The following is a 21831-nucleotide window of genomic DNA, read 5'->3' as shown; positions in this document are numbered from 1 at the left end:
TGGCTGTACAGACCCTTAGTTTTGTTTGGGATCTAAGAGCCATCCGAGAGCTGCGGCCGCGGGAGGGAGCAGGGAGCAGGCTGTGGGGTGCAGCTCCGGGCCCCCCGAGGCTGGCACTGCCGCTGCCTCAGCTCTTCGCCTTGCCTCGGTGCCACGGGGGATTTTATTTAAAGAAAAGCCAATCAAAAGGGAGAAAACAAAGTGCGGTATCTTGCTGTGCTAACAGGCACTAAAGTCAATTTACTGTGACAATCCGACCACAACGTTTTCTGCTTTTCTCCCCCACATACTTTTTCTTGAAACAGCCGAGGCATAAAGCTCTGTGGGAGAGAAACAGTTGTATTAACTGAATCAAATAAGCTACAAAATATTTACTGGTATTCTGTAGACCCACAAAAGGTGGAGCCAAACAACCATTCGGCCCAAGCATGAGAGTCCTTTCTGCTGAGATGACTTTTCCTAAGGATTCAGCTATATTTTCAGGACTATTAATTGTCACTATGTTTTCTGAAATAAAAGCTGAAGAACTCATCTAACAGTGAATATAGGATTCCTAATGGAAGACATCTAGAGGTAAATTAAACTCCCTAAATTCTACCCGTGCCAGCAAGAAAGGAGTAAAAGAACTGTCAGAGAAGTGCTAATGCAGATATATTTATTTTATATATATTTTTCAACTTATGTTCTCCTTTTCTGCCATTTTACCCATTGAAAGAGAGAGCTTCAGCCAGAGAGCATTGTTTGCCTTTTTATGCAGAATGTATCAGCCGTGCTCATACATTAATCAGCGCCAGTCTCGCTCATACATTAATCAGTACCCTCTAATGTCTGAGCTAGAAATTTATATCAAAAGGGTTCTGGGCCAAATTTATCCATAGGTCAGCTCAGCTGACCTCTCTGGATCTGGCACAGGGTGTTCAGCTCCCAAATGCGTATGTGCATGGTGGGTTGATGCCAATCCCCGTTACGTTTGCCGAAACGAGGGATTCCTGTGGAGCAAGAAACTCAGCCATGGCATTCGACTTCGTGGAACGCGGCACTGCGCTTACTTACTACGGTACAAGAGAAACTGGTATGATGTAACATATGATGACACTTCACTGCGACCAGATGAGAGGTTCTGACAGATTCTCCTTCCCCCACCCCTTGGCTTTCTGCAGAAAGTGTGATTATCTGTACTGCTTCCTGCCAAGCCCGAGCTGTGGATCGTGCAGGTCTGGCTGACAGGAGCCATACATCACCCAGGGCAAGCTTTCTGCTCTGCCTGATGATGTGCTATGAAAACCAAAGTCCAATTCCCGCAAGTAAATCCCTGGGAAGCTTCCCCCGAGTGAACGGGAAACATCCAATGGGAATCTTCTCAAACCCAGGAACTTCCTAGAGCGCAAGAAATTGTAAAGGAAATGTCTATTTATGAAAATCAGATGGTAAAAGAGGTCATTCCCTTTCTTAATTTTAAGAAATAAGTTGCAAAAAATGAATTACATTAACAAAAGATTAACCAAATTAATTAAATTAGCAGTATTACTGCAGGCAAGGGAGCATGAAGCAGTACGAAGACATACAGACCAGCATTGATCGTGTTTGATTTCTCCAGCAGTTAGCGACGTTTAGGGGCTTTTCCAGCGTGTAAGCACGCCTGCTAACCTCCTCCAAGCCCAACTCCCTGTACTCACTGAGCGAAGCCCAGAAGCGCACGTACCACAGGCTGTAAGGGGGCACCGGGCATCATGGCGTTGGCGAGCTGCATCTGCTGGGCCAGCATGGCCATATTCTTCTGCTGAATCAGGTTATTGCGTCCATTTATCTCCAGCTGCGTTTTTAAGTGCGGTGGCGGGTGAAGGTATTTGCAGTTTTCCCTTGAACATCGACCCTGAAGAAGAGAATCGGCACAACTGGGTTAGAAGCTACAGGCGTCTCCTCGTTCCTCGCATCACTGGCTAAAACAAACAGACCTAGGAGGAACCCCCCCAGCTGCTCCTCCAGGCCATCATACTGACCAGGGCAACCTGGCAAGCTGTATCAGCTGCTTGCTTTGCTTTTCTAAACTATGTATTTCTGCAGTACAACTCTAAAACCCACTCTTTCTTTTAAAAGTTTGCTGGAGGCGAGCTTACACCAGTTGTTTCCAAAGCCCAGCGTGCCCATCCTCTCTGGACACACGTTTTTGCTCAGGGGAAGCTGCGCCCACAGGGACTCGGCACGGCCCAGACCTGCCTCCGGGAAGCTGCAGAGCCCAAAAGCTGGCGAAAGGAACGTGGTCCGGCTCCAGGGTGAGCCTACAAAGGCTCAAGGGCTACCCGGAAAATGCTGAAGGCTCAGTGGCACACGCAGCGCTGAATGCACAGCAAGACGTGTGGCCCAAGTACTGTTAACACCAGGAAAACAGCACCAGCAATTCTGCGCTTTCACTAGACCTGGAGTACAGCCTCTTTGAAGAAAACCTCTCACATATGATACATTTTTGTTGTAGTTGCACAAAGCAAACAAGAAAATCAGGATTGACTCGTTACTGAATTTTTTATTGAATTCAGATGTGGTAAACAACAAATTTCATGCACTAATTTTATTTGGATGAAAGGACATTCATCAATTTGACAACCATCCACAGCAAGAAAGAATAAAAAGTAATTCTACGTATAACAATTCTAGATCCAACCCCCACTGCACCTCCCTGTGACCAAGTGAATCAGCTTCGCACGTACGACAACCCTCTTGGTGCATCCCCTCAGCACGGCCTCTTGCTCTGGGTGCCCCTACCCGTGGGGTCCCAGATGGGAGCGGGGTCCCAGGACCACAGGCAGCTGGGCACGGTGGTCACTTCTGAAAACTAGCCCCAGGTCCCCCCAGCTGTGCCCCCACTGTAAAAACCTCTAGAACACGAGGCCCAGCCAGAGCAACGGGTGCTGCCTGTGCGGCCGCCCAGACACGTTGTGCGGCAGAGGGAGGTTGAGAAGGAGAGCCCCCTCTTCTCATGAGCTGCGATTCGCATGCCAGGAGGCTTCAGAAAATGCAAATTCATTAATGTGGAAGCTTGTCACACTAATTGCTCTTTAAAATTGTAACACTGGAGCCCATACTTTCACTAAAGTGATGGTAACAATAAAAAAAAAAAAAAAAAAAACCAAACAACTAAAAAGAATAATTGAATCCTTGTCTGGGAAAAAACAGATTCCTTAAATTACATTTTTTTTCCTTTACTCATTCATCTTTGAAATAAATCCAAACAGGAACAGTGACAAGGCAAAAGACAGCCTTAATTTATGTAAGAAACCCTTTTTATCAGGAAACGTTAATTCAATAGTTTGACCTTATACTGCAATTTTGCTCAGAAGTTTAAAATGTATTCTTGTTATAAGATCTGCCAGAAGTCTAATTTGTGTGATGACTTTGGTCTCCCCTTAAGGCTGGGATAAACGGTTTGCTGGTGTCTTCCTCCCAACCCATCTCTCCCGCTGGCAGTCCGAAGTTCTTAAAATTCATTTTCATTGTTATTCAACTGACATCCGAGCGATCCTTGTGCAGGAGATAGACCTGACACACAGAAAAACACGCCAAGTTTTGTGGGTCTCTTTAGGCTACACACCAAGACCACAGAAAGCCCTATGGGTATGAAGACGGCTACTGCAACGAACAGCAAAGAAAGTTCAACTTCCCGAGCCCCCGTTCATAATCCCCGAGCACGCTTCCTTGACTGGATCGCATCTTCCGTCACACGATCTACCACGACGCAGACAATGCAGCCGAGCCCAGCGACCACCGCCAGCCCCAGCGGGAAGGCACAGAGGAACGGACCCCCCGGCCGAGCCGTGCTCGCTGCCGCCTTGCTGGCCCTGGGGCTGCAGCTGTTGGCCTTCTCGGCCGTGGCAGGAGCTGGGGGGCTCCCCTCAGCCCTCTGCCTTCCCCCTCTGCAGCCCCGTGGACTGGGGGGTGCTACGGGCTGTCCTCGGGAGAGCGGACACATGGAAGGGAACGCTGAAGCCGCTTGTGAGCGAATCTCCCCAGTAACACAGCTCTGAATGTTGGAAAGCAATCAAGACAGGGCCAGAGAATGCACAAAAGCCAAAAGCACAACTATACTACAGATAAGATGGGGGGAAAAAACACATGCAGCTTGAGAAAATATTTTTACAGGGGAATGGAGTTTCCTACTGCAAATAAGGATTAGGATACCTCAGTAACAAACATTAACGATTCATAAAAAAGACAAATTGGTGGTGGCAACAGGAATGGGTGTTTATGGCACGTGAATTTTAGTCACTGTGCTACTGAGACAGTGTTTTTGTATGTGTGTGTATATACACATAGACATGTGAGCATATATATCTGTATCTATACATTTACCTATGCATGTGCTGGTTGCTGCTCCACCTCCAGCACCGCCGGGGGCGGCTGCACCCGGCTGTGTCCGGGGGGACCCACGCCAGCACCCAGCAGCAGGGGCTGGGCTGGCCGGATCCAGGTGGGAGCTCTCCCAGCCGGCCTCCGCTCGGGGCAGGCACTAACCGACCCGCAGCTCTCTCCGGTAATGCCGTACTGACAACACAGTTCAGCGTTTAAGCCATTTTGCACAAATAAACGAAGCTCATTTCAGCACCCCCCACCCCCCCAAAGCATTTCACAGTTACATGACCTGGCAGGTAAAAGGCAAGTGCTTCCCAACAGCTTTATTTATGGCAATTTTTCTCTTGATACTAAAACTCATGTTAATTGTTGCTACCACTAAGTAACACAGGGCAAAATGACACATTTACTAGCTGCCTGGAAGATGATATCTTACATTAGCAGAGTGTAAAAGTCAGACTTAATTACTGCTAAATGAGTAACGTGAAACTACAACATGTGTTGCTGGAATCAGAGAGGAGCAATTAACAAACCTGATTCCAAAAGGCAGATTAAACTCTATGTCCTTATTTCAGTGGTGGGGTTTAGGCTGCTCCAGACCGGATCCAAAGTCTGGCAGTACGTGTTGCACGTCCCGAGCACTTAACGTACTTCACATACGCAAATGCTTCAAGGCCAGAAGAAACCACTCCAGTGATCTAAGGCGATGTCCTGGGGCTCCTGGGAAACAAGGAGCCCCCTCCACTGCTTCCCCATCAAGGCCATCATTTCCATTTGCTTAGCAGCTGATCTTTAAGACAGACAATTTACTCTGAGTTAAAGACTGCAAGAATATACCACATCCCCAGGTAAACTGTGCTTATGCTTAGTTATCATCACCTGCTATCAAAAAGTCTAAATCATGTTTGTATGTTGTTTTGGAGTCTAGTGCAGCATTTAACTTCCAACCTTTTTGAATTTTCAGAATCTAGCAAATTTTCCAAAAGAAATGCAGACTTCTCTGCTTGGGAACAGGGTTTCTTGTCTTTCTAATATTCCATGGACTTTCAGAAATGGTCCACAGAGCATCCAGGAGTTGGAAACCGAAGGCTGAGAACCCTGTCAAAAGTCTCAACCAAGAACATGGACTGCATTCATCTTCTTTACACTGCGAGCAACGAGCTGCTTAATTACCTTTTCGCTAGAATCTGGTAACTTCAGCCAACAAAGTTTAAGGCAGATTTTCATCTCTCTGAACCTCTTCTGAACCCTTTGCTGGTTTTGCAATCATAAAAGAATGAATACTATAGGGAAGTAAATTCAGAGAAGTGGAAACTGAGCACACTGGCAGCATCCCAAAATGTTGTACCAGCATGCTGGTAGGGTTTTACCAGAATCCTGCTAAAACTTATTAAAAATGCTCCTGAGGCTCCTCAGGTGCGCTCTTCAGCCAGGCATGGACATGCTCCCCACCCGTGTCCCCGCTGCCACTAACCAGCACCCTCGGGGTACCACAGCCCTGGAGCAGTGTCGCCGAGGACGCGCTGCCGTGAGCCTCACGTGTGCCCGGCTCGCGAACGTGCCTGCAGAGCCAGGGGCAGGCGGGTGCCTCAGCCTCCTCCCAGCAGGAATGCCGGAGCGGGAGGAGGCGCGGGCTGCTCTCACATGATGTTTTTCTCCAGCCATCGTATCAACAACGCTCAGGCAGAGCGCCCAGGCTGAAGGGAGCAGCCAGCCTGACCATCATTCAATCAGGGCAGCATGACATCTGCAGTATTTTAAGCTGTCTAGTCCTGGCAAAAGTGGGCAGTGGGGACTGGGACAGAGGAGCCGGTGGCACTCGCCCACCCAGGGACCTGTGTGGGGTCCCAGGAGGTGCCCCCACACCCCCCCAGTGCAAGGTGTGGGTCTGGCCCCTGTCAGGGCAGGGGCAGTGAGGGTGCCATCCCTGCCCATAACACCTCCTGCTCGCCCCCCAGCACTTCCCGTGCCCCTGTGAAATATCTACAGGTCACTGATCTGAGTGCATGGCAAGCACATGCCAAACTAGGGGGGCCTCAGGCCCAGCATCACCCTGGGGGCTCTGTCCATCTGTCCATCCCCACTGCCTGCTGGGTCAGGCCCACCTCTGAGTACCTGCCTGATCTAAACGCCGTGCAAACATCACGGAACGGCGAGGGCTGGCAAGGGCAGCGCCAAAAGACATTTGTTTGCAAGCTAATCTACCTGTGCCTTGCCTTCTGCACCGTTCTTCCTTCCCAGCAGCGTCTCCGAGAGCCCTTCCCATGCCTGTGTGCCATGCTGAGCTGCTGCAGCTTCAGCACCCCAGGGCTGGCACATGCTGCACCTCCACCCAAAAACACCCCGGGGTCCCCGTCTGCCACTCGCTCCCCACTGCTCAGGGCCGGGTCCTGCGCTCCCAGGGCATGGGCAGACTCGTTGCTGGCTGTGCTGGCACTGCCAAGCGGCACCGGCACCCAGCAATGCTCCGGGAAGGCTGGGCTGGCATCCTGGCCAAAACCGTGGCAGCCAGGGAAGTGAAAAAAAATAAAAAGCCAAACCGGGAGCAGCTGTAAAGATGGCAACTGCCGAAGAGCAGGAGCTGCCACGCTGCGTGAGGAGCTGGCGTGGGGTGGGCGACCCCGGAGGGCCAGGGACACCGGGATGCTACGTGGAGGCCATCAAACATGTCTTTTGGACCCGTGCACAGCTTCTAAGAAATAAAAAATAGATGCCAAAACATACCTTAAAAAATTGGTTATTGCTAATCTCGAGTTTTTGTTATGACCCACACACCACATGAATATGTGCAGGATTGTGGAAGAGGAAACACGCAAAACTCAGGCAAAAAAGAAACCCCAGTCAATCCTGTCTTGGAAAAAAAACCCCAAAAAATTCTGCATTCTGAAAATAACAGCCGTAAGTATTCTACAAAACTGGGATCATCTGACAAACATGTTGGATTTCAATGTTACACCTAGATATTTAAAACTTCACACAGATGAGCAAGAAATGAATCCATTTCTGTGAGGTCACTACCATCATCTTCTCTACACCACCATTTTTCTGTGAAGCACACCCTGTTTTTCATATCCCACACTAAATGTTAGAAATACAACAGCAATTCTTGCTCTCTGAAAATAATTGCCTTCCAGAAAATACCCTGATTGTATGTTTAATAATGAAAAAGTGTTCTTGGGATTCACTTCTGAGATTGCAAACTCCTTCATCCGCTGCAGTTACAGCTTAGGTAATACGGGTACTAACAATTTTTACGTTTTCCTTGAGGGAATATTTAATGGAAATACCAGCAGATGTCGATAACTAATTAACAAGAAGATAATTTGAGCTTAGTCTGCTGCAGAGCCCTCCATGCAGCCGTGCCGCTGCCCAGCAGAGAAGCGTGATCCACCGGCAGCCCTGGGGTGCTGCAACAGCCCCCACGCTCACCACTGCCCCAGCCAAAACCCTCCGTGCCCTGCAAATGCTCTTCCGAAGGCCAGATTAACGACACCCAAGTTGCCTTCACCCAAGAACACCATCTGCTGTGATGAGCTCAGGGTGGCATCGGGTCCAGCTCCTGCACCCGTCACGCCGGCATCTCCAGGTGCAAACCCTCAGCCCCACCGCACTTGGGTCCAAGGTCTAAAAAGCTGGTCCCTGACTTGAAGTAGTTGCTATGAGGCCTTCAAAGCTGTTTTAAGAACTTGCAAACATCCACGGCTTTCAGTATCTGCATAAACTTTAAACCAATTCAAATTCCAAATAATCACTTTCCAACACTCTAATCTGTCCCACAAAGGAAGAGCAGCAAAATCATCACCCTGGTAGACTTGGCTCCAGCCTAAAACCTTCCTGGAAAGCACAGCCTGGTGATGCAATAAATAACGTCTAATTAGCAAACTGTTCTCGCAAGGTCATTACTCCTCCAGGCACAACCTGCCAGGAGCCCACCTAGGCGAGGGCCCTGCGGGATCTCGGAGCGGCCTCCGCGCATGGGCACTGCCAGAGCCGAGACGCCCCGTCCTCAGAAACTCTGCGAGCAGGCAAGGGGAGGCGTTCCATGCCAGCCCCTCACGGGGTGCAGGAAGGCAGGGAGGGTCCCGACCACCCCTCTGTGGCCTGACCCACTGCGATGCCCGACATGAACCCCTCTGTCCCAGGAGGAGCCCTGGGGAGCCCACCACGTCCACCTCCAGTACCCCTGAGTCTCAGGCTGAGGCTCCCAAAGCTGGACCATTTCCACAGGGACACCATTCCCAGTAACGGAACATATAACTGCCGTCTGTACCCCCTCAGGCATCCAGACGGGTCCTGGGCTGCAACGGGGCGCGCAGCCATGGGGGGACCCTGCTTGCACAGCGGGAGAGGGCAGAGAGGTGACACCGCGTCTGCATTTCCATCTGCAGTGTCACCAGTGAGCAGACTGGTAGTTCTGGGGTGCCTGCAGTCTTGGAGAGGGGCCCCCTTGGCAGAAGAGTTGCTGTAGGAGCATCAGCAAACATCAGACTGGGCACAGCCGAGGTAGAAACGCAGAATTTTGAATGGACATGGACCGAATGAAGATCACACTACTGCTGTCGTTTGATAAACACTGGAGAGCGCACACTGAGCACAGCCATCCTGCCGTCGTTGTTTAAGGTTATCCTTCTCCAGCGGTAAAAACCCAGAAAAAACAAACAGACCCAGTGAGCCGGTGTGTGCCACTGTGTCCGCTCACCCCTGCTACGGCACTGAGCCCTTCCTTCAGGCAGGGCTGGCTGCCCGCCTCCACACCCAGCTTTTCTTATGCTGCTGGCATTAGGCAACACTGACCACCCTCCGCAGATCTGAAGTAAATACGTCTGTACGGACAAGTTTCATAAATGCAGCTGGTCTGGGAAAGTCTTAAAACTAAGCTGCGCCAGCCTGCTGGGTCTGTTTATTTATGCTATTTTTATACCACTGCAGTAGCACAACCCCAGTTACTGAGCACTTGCTACACCGCTCTGCGCGTGTTTATACAAGAACTACTGCTCGTGAAAGCAAACGGGAAAGCTACTTGTTTTTCATCAAGCCCCCAACAACCGTTAAAATATCACTGTAGAAGTCCAGGGGCAGAGGAGAACCAAGAACACCAACGTGCCACTCGCTGTGCGCGGAGACGTTACTGGAATAAACCCCGGCTCTTCCCCCAATGTCCCTGGAATAAGCCCCCTTGCCCTTTCCTGCGGCCGCCTGTCGCAGTGGGCAGAGCCGCAGCGTCCTGCTGGCACAGCGCGAGGGGCAGTGCAGGGTTCTGCATCCCAGGGAGGGGGGGAACAGCACTGGCCACGGAGCCTGGGGGGCTTGCTCGCCCCGACCCGAGAGCCGAGACACTCACCTGCATCCTCGCAGCACTGCCCTGCCGGGAGAGCGGCCACCTCCCCCCTGCCCCCCTTAGCTAACAGAGTCTTTACAAGAAGGGACTGTCACCTATCGACACAACCTAAGTACAGGACTGATGCAACCACCTTTCGACTGAAATTTTTAGCATATGTTGCTGCTCGGGATGTCCTGGAGGCAAATTAATTCTCCAATTTAAAACTGTTGCTTAGCAACAGGGCTTGAGATGCAGGAGAGGAAAGCGGGGTGCTCGTGCCGGCTGGCCGCGGGTGGGCAGGACGGGCGTGAGGAGCCGCAGCTGGCGCCGGACCCCCGCCTCACCAGAGGGGGTACGGGGGCACCTCGTGAGCAACAGGTAAAAACAACCCTCCAGTGCCACAGGGAAACGCAAACTGCGGCCCAAACTCTGCTCCAAACTCTGCTCTTGCTTATTCCAAAATAAAACTGAAGTGAGAGAAATACCAGTGGAGTTGCTCTGGGTTTTGAGCAAACAGTTTTTCCTCAGGTGGTTTTGTGAAATTATGGTTAAACACGTGATCCGGCATGCAGCACTGCTGTCGTCATCGCTACCGTTATACCAACGAGACACACCAGAGGATGCAACGAACCCGGCTTTTACGCATAAAAGCGTCAAGCAGAAGCAGGCTGCAATCGCTGCTGATGGCCCTCGGCAGCTACCGCGGTCCTGAACCACCTGCAACATCACGATGGACTCACCACAGCATTTCTGTGCTGTCAGAGTTACCAAGCTCTGTTTCTCAAGATCAGACCTATAACCCTCTAATATTTAACTGTCCTCCTCCTAAAACCAAAAGAAAAAGCTTCCTGTGGCCAACAGACACTGCTCTGAGTGCTGCACACCCCACCTGCGCACAAACGTTTACTGCCCTGCTACTATTTAACAATTATTAATGACTGATGTAATTAAGCCAACCACTTTTGGGTATTCCGAAGGTGCCACGACACGGAAGGACCGCAGCCGCTGCTGAGGATGCTCCGCCAATGTCTCCTCTTGGCCGGGGGGGCTCTGCCCCGGTGCGGCTGGTCCCCCTGTGCTGCGGGTCCCCGACCCACCGGCACCCACGTGAGCCAGCGCTGGCAAACCGGCAGCCACGCTGAACAGCACAGCTGTAACAGATTAAATGTTTTTGATCCAAAACAAACATGCAAACACCTCCCTCTTTGAGGGAGCATAAATTCCTTCCGACAGCGGAGAGCGCGGTGTGTTAAAACCCAAGCAGGAAGATGACTGTTATGTAAAATCTGAATATTGCCTGTAAATGGTAAAACTATTTATACTGATGCCCATGTGTTTTACAGGAAAACATTTAACTACACGTAAGCTACGGTTTGCTTTTTAAAAATAAACTGTTTGCACACACTTTGTTGTAGTAGCTGGCCTGCCAAGCACACATTCAGATAAACTTTATAAATGTTAAACAAAAAGAGTTACTGGATCTACTTTACTGACCCAAAGCATACCAACTGCAGTCCTGGTGAGTCAAGAGCTACGCTTACGGCTCCGACGCCGGGCAGCGATCCAGAGGCAGGACCACATCGCTGAGGCACTGCCCGACGTCCCTGCACGGCCCGTTTGGAGACCCAGCCCAGCACACACCAGAGGAGGAGTCGCTGCCCCTCGGCTCCTCTGCCAGTTCCAACGCTGCCCCGGCGCAGGGCCAACTGCCCCCCGTTGCTGTGGGACCGCAGGTGCCTCTCCCCAGAGCTGCTCCAACACTGTAACCTGGTTCACTGCCAAACCCACCGGCCGGGAGCGATGCTTGCTAACAAACCCTCAGGCAGACTGTCCCTGCACCATGGCCAGGCCCCGACAGCCTGCCAAGGAGTTGGCGCGGGCTCGGAACCTCCCAAATAATTTTCACGTGCGACCAGATGCCTGCTGTTGGCAAATGCACATCTTCCGAGGCAGGAGGTGAGGACACTGGCCCCGTGAAGACCCCTCAGACCTCACCAGGCCTGGGCTGTGGCACAGGATGCCGATGGCGGCACATGAGCTGGTGCTCGCACCCTCTGCAGACACGCTTTTTCTCCTTAAGGTGAAAGCTGAAAATGAACTCAGTTTTTTTCCAGGGGGAAACAGCTGTGATTGATTTCTTTTGTCCAAAACTGCACACTCCAGACGCGTGAGGAGCTTGGTTTTCACTCCCCAAGGGCCGTCCAAGAGGGTGTGGGCATCCTTCACCCTGATGCAGCCCGGAGGTTCCTCCAGAGGCTGAGCCAGCCAAACCTGCCGCTCGCTGAACGGGAATGAGGTGAGCTTCGTCGTGAGCCGCTCACGAGCCATGCGAGCACACAACCGCGTCACGCAGGGACCAGATTACCGCGGGAGGTGGAGATCACACCCGTGAGCAGTGCTCTGTCCCAGCGAGCACACAGGCTTTTATGTGAAAAGTATGCACTTATCCATCCCAGGATGGAAAAATCCGATTTAATACTTTGCACAAACCATCCTGAGGATCCATCCTTAAAACCAAATTTCTATTTTTTTCAATTAGGCTGTTCCAAAACTTGTTAAAATCCCGGCCGTTGGCCCCATCACCAGAGCCCCTGATCCCTGTGCAGGCCCTGGCAGGGCTGGCCCTTGGCACACCCGGCTCTTGACTTCAAACCAGTGACAATCCCGAAAGCAGAGGGATGGGGGCACTCAGGGCTCCAGCCCAAAGTCCGATCCAGTTCATCAAAACAGGAGCTGCCCGCAGCCTCGTTGGTCTGCACCTCCTGCCCCGCGGCGACGTCGCTCCGAGGGGATAATGAGGGATGTTGCTGTGTTTTGCTGGCTGCGGAGCCACTCGAGCAGCATGCTCCTTTGCTGCTCCTCACTGCACTGGCACAATGGAGGAGAGCCGACCAGCTTCAGAGCACCCACAGAAGGGCAACTACTGAGACAGGATAATCGATGCTTCGTGCCGGAGTAAAAAAGAGGAAAATCATCTGTGTATTTCTGTTTTTGTAAGTGGTTTTCAGGCATAAGATGAGAATACATGACAGCACGGCAATATGCAGCAGGCTCTTGTTTCTACACAGAATAACCACATTCCTAGCACCATCGTGACTGGGCTTCCCCACGAGCAAGCATGCTGGCCCGGCTGCCTACGATGAACCCATGGAGAATTGAGAGACACAAATGCTCCCCCTTGAAATACCCATTTCCCCCTCGAGTGCAGCGAGCGACCCGGTGACAGGCGGAGTGCCAGAGGACTGCGGGCGCAGAGGCCAGCAGTGATGGATGTGAGGGTTTATGTCTCCCCTCATTAGCAGCTCGAGCTGCCCTTCAGCCCTTACCTGGTTCCCCAGTTATCACTGTCACGCTTCGATGTGCCCAAGCACAGTTCTCTGGTCTGGAAAATCCTCCCTAAACGTCCCGCTGAGTGACAGCCCAATTCCACCTCCCCACTGGTCCCACCTCCTGCTTCCAGTGGCTGTGGAGCTGAGCGGGCTGCCACCAGCCCCAGATTTATATACTAGCCCTCAAAAGAATTAAAGAAAGTTATGAGTAAGGTAGAACCCAACCAAGCACAGAGTTGCAGTTGTCGAGGTAAACCCCTCCTGCAGCCTCCGGGGTTGGTACGGCCACGCAGAGACCGGACACCCGCGGCAGAATCCCTGCTTGCAGAGGGAATGCAGCAGAAAATGTGGTAAGGTGTTGATTAAACATCAGCCGACGAGAATAAATATCAACAACTGCTGAATTTCTATTAAACAACAATAAACGTGCTGAGCAGGATATCCCCGTTATCAAACATCGAAGCTGAGGAGCGCGGCACGGCCATAGCACCGAGTGACACCGGGAGAGGGGCCACGTCCACACCGAGCCAGGCTTGCGGGGTGCAGCCACCCACACCCCCAGCCCCCTGCTGGCCAGGGCAAACAACGTCCCCCTGCTACCTCCTCATCCCAGCAACCCATCGGCCAAAATAACCGACATTAGTAAATTATGAGTTTTGTATTGCTTAAGGTAATCACAAGCAGAAAAAAGAAACAACTGCGGGGAACCATGGGAAGGTGCCACTCACACTCCTGCTCCCCTTCCTAATAACTGCAGCAGTTTTGCTTCATTTATATTCCTACAAACTTCCATTTGTTTTTACATCTGTGTTATGTATCCAGTTAGATTACATTTCACCATTTAATAATAGTAATAGTAACAGTAGTAATAATAATAATAGTAATAAACAACAGGATGACTGCCTCAGCACTTACAGAAACCAACCTCTTCAAACTACCGGCACATTCCAGACCACACATCTCTCTCTCATGTCACTGCCCTGTACCAGCACCCCAGGAGGTGTCACCGGCACCGGTGGGAGCCAGGGTGGTGTCACTGCTGGAGTTCAGCAATAACTGAAATAACAAGCAATAAAAAATCTGTACCTCATCTCTCCCTTGCCATTTCACAACACTTAGAAACCAGTGCCCGGCCCTCTGCCTGCTGATTTTTGGGAAGAGCCTCCAGCTGCCCCCAGCCCCCCGGGAGGTGCCGGACACACACACACGTTTTGCAGCACGGATGATGAAATAAATCGTGAGCAGCACCCAGCAGCCACGGCCCCACGCTGCCCAGCAGAGATTTCTGTCAGCACTGACATTAACGAAGTTCTCACAGACAACACATTTTTAATGAATAGCAACAATAAAAGGATAAAAATCATTGGAATAACTTTCCAGAGCCTTCAGTTCAGCTTGAATTTGTCTCCCCATAAGGTTTTCTCCTGGACTGCAACAGCTGCCAAACGTTAGCAAAGAAAAGCAGGAAGTATTTTTAACAACAACAAAAAACCGCCCTGGGTTTTATTAGGTAGCTGAAATATGCATTTATTCAGCCCTTAAATACGAGCCTTGGGGAGTGGATTTGTAGCGGGTAGCGTGACAACGCCACGAGAGCAGAGGGACCTCGCAGCGGGCGGTGATGCCAGCACAGGACAGCACGCACTCCACACCGTCGGCACCAACACCTTCCCTTGCTCGTGTTCCGACCAATCCCCTCCGCAAAGCCCCAAACCAGCCAGCTCACAGTGTGAACAAGACTCGACATAATTTTGCTTTTACTGGTCTTTGCCTTCCTCCATTTGCCAGTGGGCTTTAGCGTTAATGTCCCTGCGGAGCAGGAGCTTCCCTGGCAGCCCCAGGCAGGCTCCCGGCACCCCAGGGACCACTCTGGGGACCCCCCCATCCTCATCCTGTCCCCATCCCCATCCCCACCCCAGTCCTCACCCAGCTCTGCACAGTGCCTCAGCAAACCTGGTGCAAGGAAGTGCAGCTATTTCATTTCTGACTATAAACTTATTTATTAAACTTATTAAACGGCCTGTAATAGAAAGCAAGTGAATAATTTCTGCTTTTAAAGGAGTGTAAACATTGAGCAGATACACTGAGTACGTGTGGGTAAGTCCTGTTTCCAGGAATACCAATCAAAGCTTGGCCACGCTCTGGAACAGAATTCAGCTTTGGTTGGGAGCTGTTTCAAGCTTGGTTTAAGCCTGCTGGTTCTCCAAGACCTCAATCCTGGGCCGTCCTGCATCCCCCCACATCCCCACCATCCTCCTGGCGTTCCTCCTGGGGTGCAGGTACCTGGCCAAAGCGGAGCCCCTCCTGGCCCAATGCTGCCTTCCTCGGGGCTGAGGAGGAGGAGGGGGCCAGGGCAGCATGCCTGCCTACCTGCCTCTGCCTCCTCACCCCCCTGGCTCAGGACGGCCGGGCTGAGCCGGGGCTGCAGGACATGCTGCCCGCAGGCACGTTCCCTCCAGCGTCAGGCTTCACCCCGGCCACTGGGCCACGGGACCACCTCACCCCAGCTCTGATAAGCCCAGCTGGAATGTATATGCTGTGCGGCAGCTATCGCAACACAGTGGTTTGATTTATTCAGCTAAATGAAGTCATCAGTGGCTGAGCAGAATTATTTCCAAACACCTTTCACTGGTTGCTTTATCATGTATTTCTTTCTATGATTTTTATGGCTGTTATCACAGAAAGGAGGAAAAATAATAATAATAAGAGGCCTTTTTTCAGTTACTCCTGGTCACTTTGGGAGCTCTTTGCCAACACAGAACAAGTATTTCCCAACTCAACCCCACAGACAGCGACAGGGCCCAAGAGGAGCTGGTGGCACTGCAGCAGCAGCACCCCCCCCCCCCCCCCCCCCCCCACCCCGGGGCTGCAGCACCCCGACAGTGCAGGCGATCCCTGCCCCTGGCAGGCACCTACTGTGCCTTGACAAAAGCAGAAATCTGACTCATTTGAATTTGCTAAGACGCTTTGTCTCACTTTTTTGGCATGATGTGATCTTGGTTACAATAATTAAATTGATTCAGCTACAAGTTTTATATTTTTTAATTATCTTTGTGCAACTTTTCATAGCCAGCGTAGCCATAAAACACACCGAAGTGACCACTTAATGACGTCTTTGTGTGTGTATCTTGTAGATAAAAGTCTCAAACCCCCTAATTTATCACTTTGGCTTACACTGCTAATGGCGCTTGTACGGGAAGAAACACAGAGGAGCCGTCGTATTGCCATGAAATTCAACAGGCTTAAAAAAAATAAAAAGAAAAAAGAAAACAAGAGTAATCAGACTCCCAGCATGAAACCAGAAGGAAAGAAAAACGTGCAGCAGCGAAACCCGCCCCGCTGTTCCTGAAGGCTGCGGGAGCTGCCCAGGCTGTGCTGGGAGGGCTCAGCACACCCGCCAGCCCCAGCCCGGGGATGCGGTGCCCCGGCCTCTCCCCCCGCCACTGCCTGGGGACCGGGGCACCTTCTGCTCTGGCCTGGGCAAGCCCTCGCCCTGCCGTCACCCACAGCTCAAACTGCACAACCCCGGCCCGGAGCCGAGGGAGAAACAAGGGGAAGCGCAGAATGATCCCCAGCCCCAGGATCAGCGGCACGGGGCTGGGGCCGCTCACGCCTGCAGCACTCTCCTCTGCACCCTCCTCCTGCGCAGCACCCACACCACAGCGCCTGCCCAGCCCAAGCCAGGATGTAACTGGTGTGAGGTGGTGGCTGGACACCACCAAACCACCCCGAATCCTTGCTTCACAACAGCCACTGGCAAATGCATCAGTAGCTTAAGGAAATATAAATATGTTTCTGATCCTTTATACAATTTGGGATTGATATTCACATTATTACAAATACTTGTATATCCACATGTGTCTGTATATACACATTATATGTAGCAATTTATCAATATTTATATTTACACCTCAGCCACTCCCAAGTCACACAAACTCTGCAGACTGAGATAAACACTGGATTTCTTCCCAAGTGACCCTCCACCTGCCCCCCAGCCAGTGCGGGACTGCAGGATGAGAGGGAATCGCTTTTTTCCAGGCCTATAGAGAAAAACCAAACGCCCCCCCCCCGAGTGGCTTATCTCCCAGGGGTTGCACGTGGGTAACAACAGTATTAGAAACTACAAAACATTTCCAGCAAGGACTTCAGAAACTGCTCTCCCTAAACTCCTAAAGCCATAAAAACCCGTTAGAGCAACCTCTAGTAATCCGTATGACCCTTACTCAAGCATATAACAACTAACATTTTAAGAGTAAAATGAATGACTTGATGTCAAGATCAAGTAAAACACATGCAAGATTTAATCGATTTATCATTACAGCTTTATGCAGCGCCAACTAGCAAGCGGCTGCGACCAAAGCCGCTCTGTCCAAAGCCGCACCAGCTGCAGGTACCCAGGATTACTTTTATCAACATTTCTGCTCACAGGGTATAATCGCCCTGAACATGATTCGGTCTGAAAAACAGTCCCTTTGCCGCCCAGCCTCTGCACTTCGGAACTCAGCACTTCCAAGGAAACGATTAAAATGAGCAGTAAGCTGAAGTTCCATCAGGTTCCACTGCAACTGTTTAATGCATGTACTGCAGCGTAATTAATATTTAATAATATTTTCAGGCTTCTGATTGGTTTTGGTGTGGTATGACAGAAAACAGGCAAGTTGTCAAAACGCTGCATCCAAACTGGTGGAAAAAACAAAAAGGACACGGCCCCTGCTCAGCAGAGCTGCTGAAACAGGTCAGTGTTACTTACAGCAAATTTAAAAAGGGAATACCACAAGGCGGATGACACCACATACGTTATCATGGATTTTTTATGCAGTTGATGTATTTTAAAACTGTGTAGAAACCTGCCCTGGCTGTCTGCAGGGGTGTTTCCCAGAGTCCCAGACACAGCTCCATGGCTGTCACCCAGGGCGACTGCTCTGTGCCTGCCCACACGCTGTCCCCTTGACTCGAGCATAGTCTTCTTATTAGATATCAAACGTAATGTTTAAGGTAGATACATGTAAAATACTAAAAAAACCCCCCATGTAACTATTTTCACTTGTTTCTGCAGCGCATTGGCATTTTAAGTCTCTTCCACCTGGTGAGAAAGGGGAGGTGGTTGGCGTGATCTAAATTGGATAATTAGTGTCCTCGCCCAAGTGTAAATATGCAGGAGAATTCTCCATTATAGGTGCTATACTTAAAACTGAATTGCTGCAGTTTAAAAATAAAATCTTGCTTTTGTGATTTCAAGAGAGAGACATTGCCATTCCCTGTTGCTCTCACCTGCAAACAGAGAGTAAGCTGAGGCCAAAGACAGCGAGCTCGAGCATGCAGCGAGCGAGACACGGTGCCGCGGTGGCTCCGGCCGTGCCGCTGCTCCAGAACAAGGAGCAGGAGGGGAGAGGGGGAAAGTGTCTCCTCTTCATACTAAATCCCTTACTTTCCCAAGGGGAAGTGTGCTTCTCCCTCCTTTAAGCTCTGAGGAGGCTTTACGGCAAGGATACGCCCTCGTGCTGCAATTATGGTGGCCGCGACGTGAGCTACGTTAACAGATTACAGCTGCAAACAGCCATGGACGGCTCTTGCTGAACGGAAGTGACTTGACAACCGATTCACAAGATACTCCCTGCAAAACCAAAAACACCCTTTAAAAAAAGATAGAAAATATTTTCAGAACATCTCACTTTAATTATACATGTGATTAATTCCCCTCTTTAAGCTCTGCATCTCATTTCCAGCGCGTTGCTCCAACAGCTTTCGACAACGCTGTAGCTGCACTCGCAGCTGTGCCTGCCTGCAATTCCACCGCTTCTGCAAAGCGCCTGCTTTTTTAAAATAATAGTAATTCGAAGGCAGTCCCATACATAATGAGGGAAGCAGCAGAAGCTGGGGAATCCTCGGCAATACTGTGGCACCTGGAGCTGCCCGCACCACTCCCCCCCACTGCTGAAATGCAGCCCTGTTTTTCACAGCACAAGACGGGCTGCGCACTGTAGACCTGTGGGACTAATTTAAGACCAAAGCTAAAACCAAGAGCTGGTAACAGGCTGCCACAACACTCAAACAGGCGCATTCGGAGAAGGAAAGCCTGCAGGCAGGCGCTCGGGCTGTAACCTTCACCATGCTGCACAGGGGAGTCGGTCTGAGACAGTCAAACGGTGACAAAAAGGACCTTCCCCAGCCTTGCTCTCCTGTACTGAAGTAATCTCACTGGGTTTGTTTGGATGTCTGAAATCCTCATTGCTGTAAATCTCTTCTGTAGCATCCTACAACCATCAGACTTAGTCTGAAAGCTCATCCTGCATTTACTCCCTTAAGAGAAGCGATTCCTACAAACTTTCACACAGTATTACCCGCTACGATACACGTTATTTTTGCTAGTATATTTTTGCAGTGCTGGTGTTTAATCCCTCCTAAAGTCGCCTGGTGCTGGCCCCCTTGTAGGGTTGGGCTTTAAGCAAGTTGGCATATTGTATTAGAGAGGTAGTGAACCTGGGGGGGGTGGGGGGGGAGGGGTGTCTCATCAGCCTCCATCCTAATTAACAACTTGACTGTTGAGGGATGAAGGCCCAGGTGAAGCGAGGACACGGACTGCAATGCTCTGCCGCGCCGGGCCAGACGTCAGCGGCCACGCAGCCTGCCAGCGCCATGCAGCCTCTTCCACATTTATCGTTAAGGTCATTGCTGAATAACAAAAAAATTAACGTCATATCAATAAATTGTTCTCTACTTTCCAACAGTACACCAGCGGCCCTGCTTTAGCAATCTGAAGGTCAATTGCCATCATTATTTTTTGTCTGGATTTTTACTGAAGAGAGGTTGATTTAAAAGCATTGGTGAAAACCGAACACTGGAAATCACTGCTGGAATCGCAACCTGAAAATGCCAACATGTTGACGCATTTGGGGCTTTTTACTGATGTGGTTTACATAACAATCACACATTTCTCTATTTTCTCACCTTGCAGATGGAGTTTTTAGACCTTTTGTAGCACTCTTCCTTGTTCTTAGCAAATACAGTATCTCAACACCTTATTTTAAGTACAATTGGAATGAATTTGTCAGGTAAATAGTTAATTGATTGAAAAATGACTGTGGATTGACTGAAGCTGTTTCTAAATTTTACTGAGAATAACCTAACATCTGTGGGAAAAATAACCGGTAAAGTACTATTTTATTCAAGTAAAGTTAAATGACACATTCCGATTGAAATGTGGAAAATTATTAATTTCAAAATAGCATTTGACCTTGCAATGTAACTGTGCACAAGTGAAACAAAGCTTTCCCAGTCTGTATTCTGGGCGGTCACAGCATCTGCACAGAGCACCCCACTATCTGCTTTCTGGGGGTGAAACCCCCTCACACCCTCTCCAGCGCAGCAGACGGTGCTGCTGCTCTCCCACCCACCCCACCCCGGTCCTGTCCCTGGGCCGGGCACCTCCATGCACCCTGCCCCATCCGGGTGTCCAAGCCGTGCCGCCCTTCTCCGCTTTTGATTTCTTCTCCTGGCAAAGTCTGTCTCTCGACACAATTCTGTCCCCAAGCAAATCCAACCATGCGATGTGCCTGTTCAGGTCCAATTCTGCAGCAGCACTACCCTAACACGGCCCAGGCTGCCTCACCACCGCGTACCCTCTGTTTCCAGTTTGTGAAGTCAGAGGTGAACGGATCCAACAAAGGGTGAATTAGAGGCTGGAAATACCAGAACTGTGATTCTGACCCAAAATGCAGGCAGCTCCAGGACCTGCTCCAACATCTCTTTCGTGACAGGACAGACACACTGATTTGGGATTAATGAGAGGAGCCTGGGCAAGGCCAGCTCCCCTCCAGGGATGTTACCAGCCCTGAATGTTCACCTAACCCATGGGAAGCCGCAGGCTTTCAGTGCCTTGCAGGAGATAGCCAATATTTGGCAGGACTCCCCTGCGTCGCTCCTGCTGGTCTCCCTCCTCTGAAGGCTAGTTTCAGCTGATTTTGGCATCTCAAAGCTGTGCTGAGAAATTATCTCACGTGACAGTCAAATGCTGAAAACTTGTACTCCAACTTTTAAACATCTAAGTGGTCATTGCCACCACTAAAAGGTGGGCGAGATCCAGCGGGAGGAGCGGGGGTTCCCCCGTGAGCAGGCACTCGCGCAGGATGAAGGAGACACCTGAGCACGTACCACCAGCAAAGAGCTAAATGACACCTTCTCCCTGCCCATGGCTCGGTTTTGGGGGAGAGGAGCAGTTTCTGGGGAAGGGGAAAAGAGAGAACATGAAATCTGCCAGGTATTAAGGTACTCATTAAAATGCAAAAATTATTTTCAGATAAATAAAACATTTCCCTGAAACCAAAGTCAATCAGTCAAATGGGAACTGTTCTGCAAATCAATACCAAAGCCTGGGGAAATGATTTAAAATGCATCCACTGAGCTCTGCTCCGTCTGAACATGGAAAGAAGACACTGAATCTTCACCCAGCGAACACTAAGCACCGGCTCTAACAAATCTTTACACAAGTAACAAAGAGCAGGTTAGCAGCACTATGGGGAGCAACTGCAACTTTTACCTGGAAAAGTGAACAGTTACTTTCTCACTGCTAAAACCTTTCTTCCAAAAGTTTGCAAAGGATAACAATTTTGAACCACCAGCATGAGAAATAATCTTGAATCCCTTTCAGTAATGCCACACTGAAATCTCCGCTGAGCAACACGCTCTGCTTCTCTGTGCAGTTCTGTAAGAGCTGGCTGGCATTTTTAGTCAAACTAGAGAAAACAAACCCAGCACATTTCCCTTGCTAGGAAAACCCACTAGCTGCACGGCGTGGCTGTCCACTGCAAGTCGCTGAAAGGAGGCACCCAGCAGTGACCT

The 21831-nt window shown here is 50.4% G+C and overlaps 1 protein-coding gene across 17 annotated transcripts in view; it reads right to left on the bottom strand.

The window, feature by feature from the left end:
• MBNL1 (muscleblind like splicing regulator 1) overlaps positions 1-21831 on the bottom strand; it is a 104074-nt gene that overhangs the window by 28210 nt on the left and 54033 nt on the right. For all 17 annotated transcript variants that reach the window (XM_074878343.1, XM_074878356.1, XM_074878352.1 and 14 more), the window contains one exon: positions 1703-1873. In XM_074878343.1, the coding sequence (XP_074734444.1) occupies positions 1703-1873 (171 nt within the window). The remainder of the gene's footprint in view (positions 1-1702; positions 1874-21831) is intronic.

This window comes from Strix uralensis, chromosome 9, assembly GCF_047716275.1.
Source record: "Strix uralensis isolate ZFMK-TIS-50842 chromosome 9, bStrUra1, whole genome shotgun sequence".
Lineage (NCBI taxonomy): Eukaryota > Metazoa > Chordata > Aves > Strigiformes > Strigidae > Strix > Strix uralensis.
This window is presented reverse-complemented; position numbering and strand designations above follow the sequence as displayed.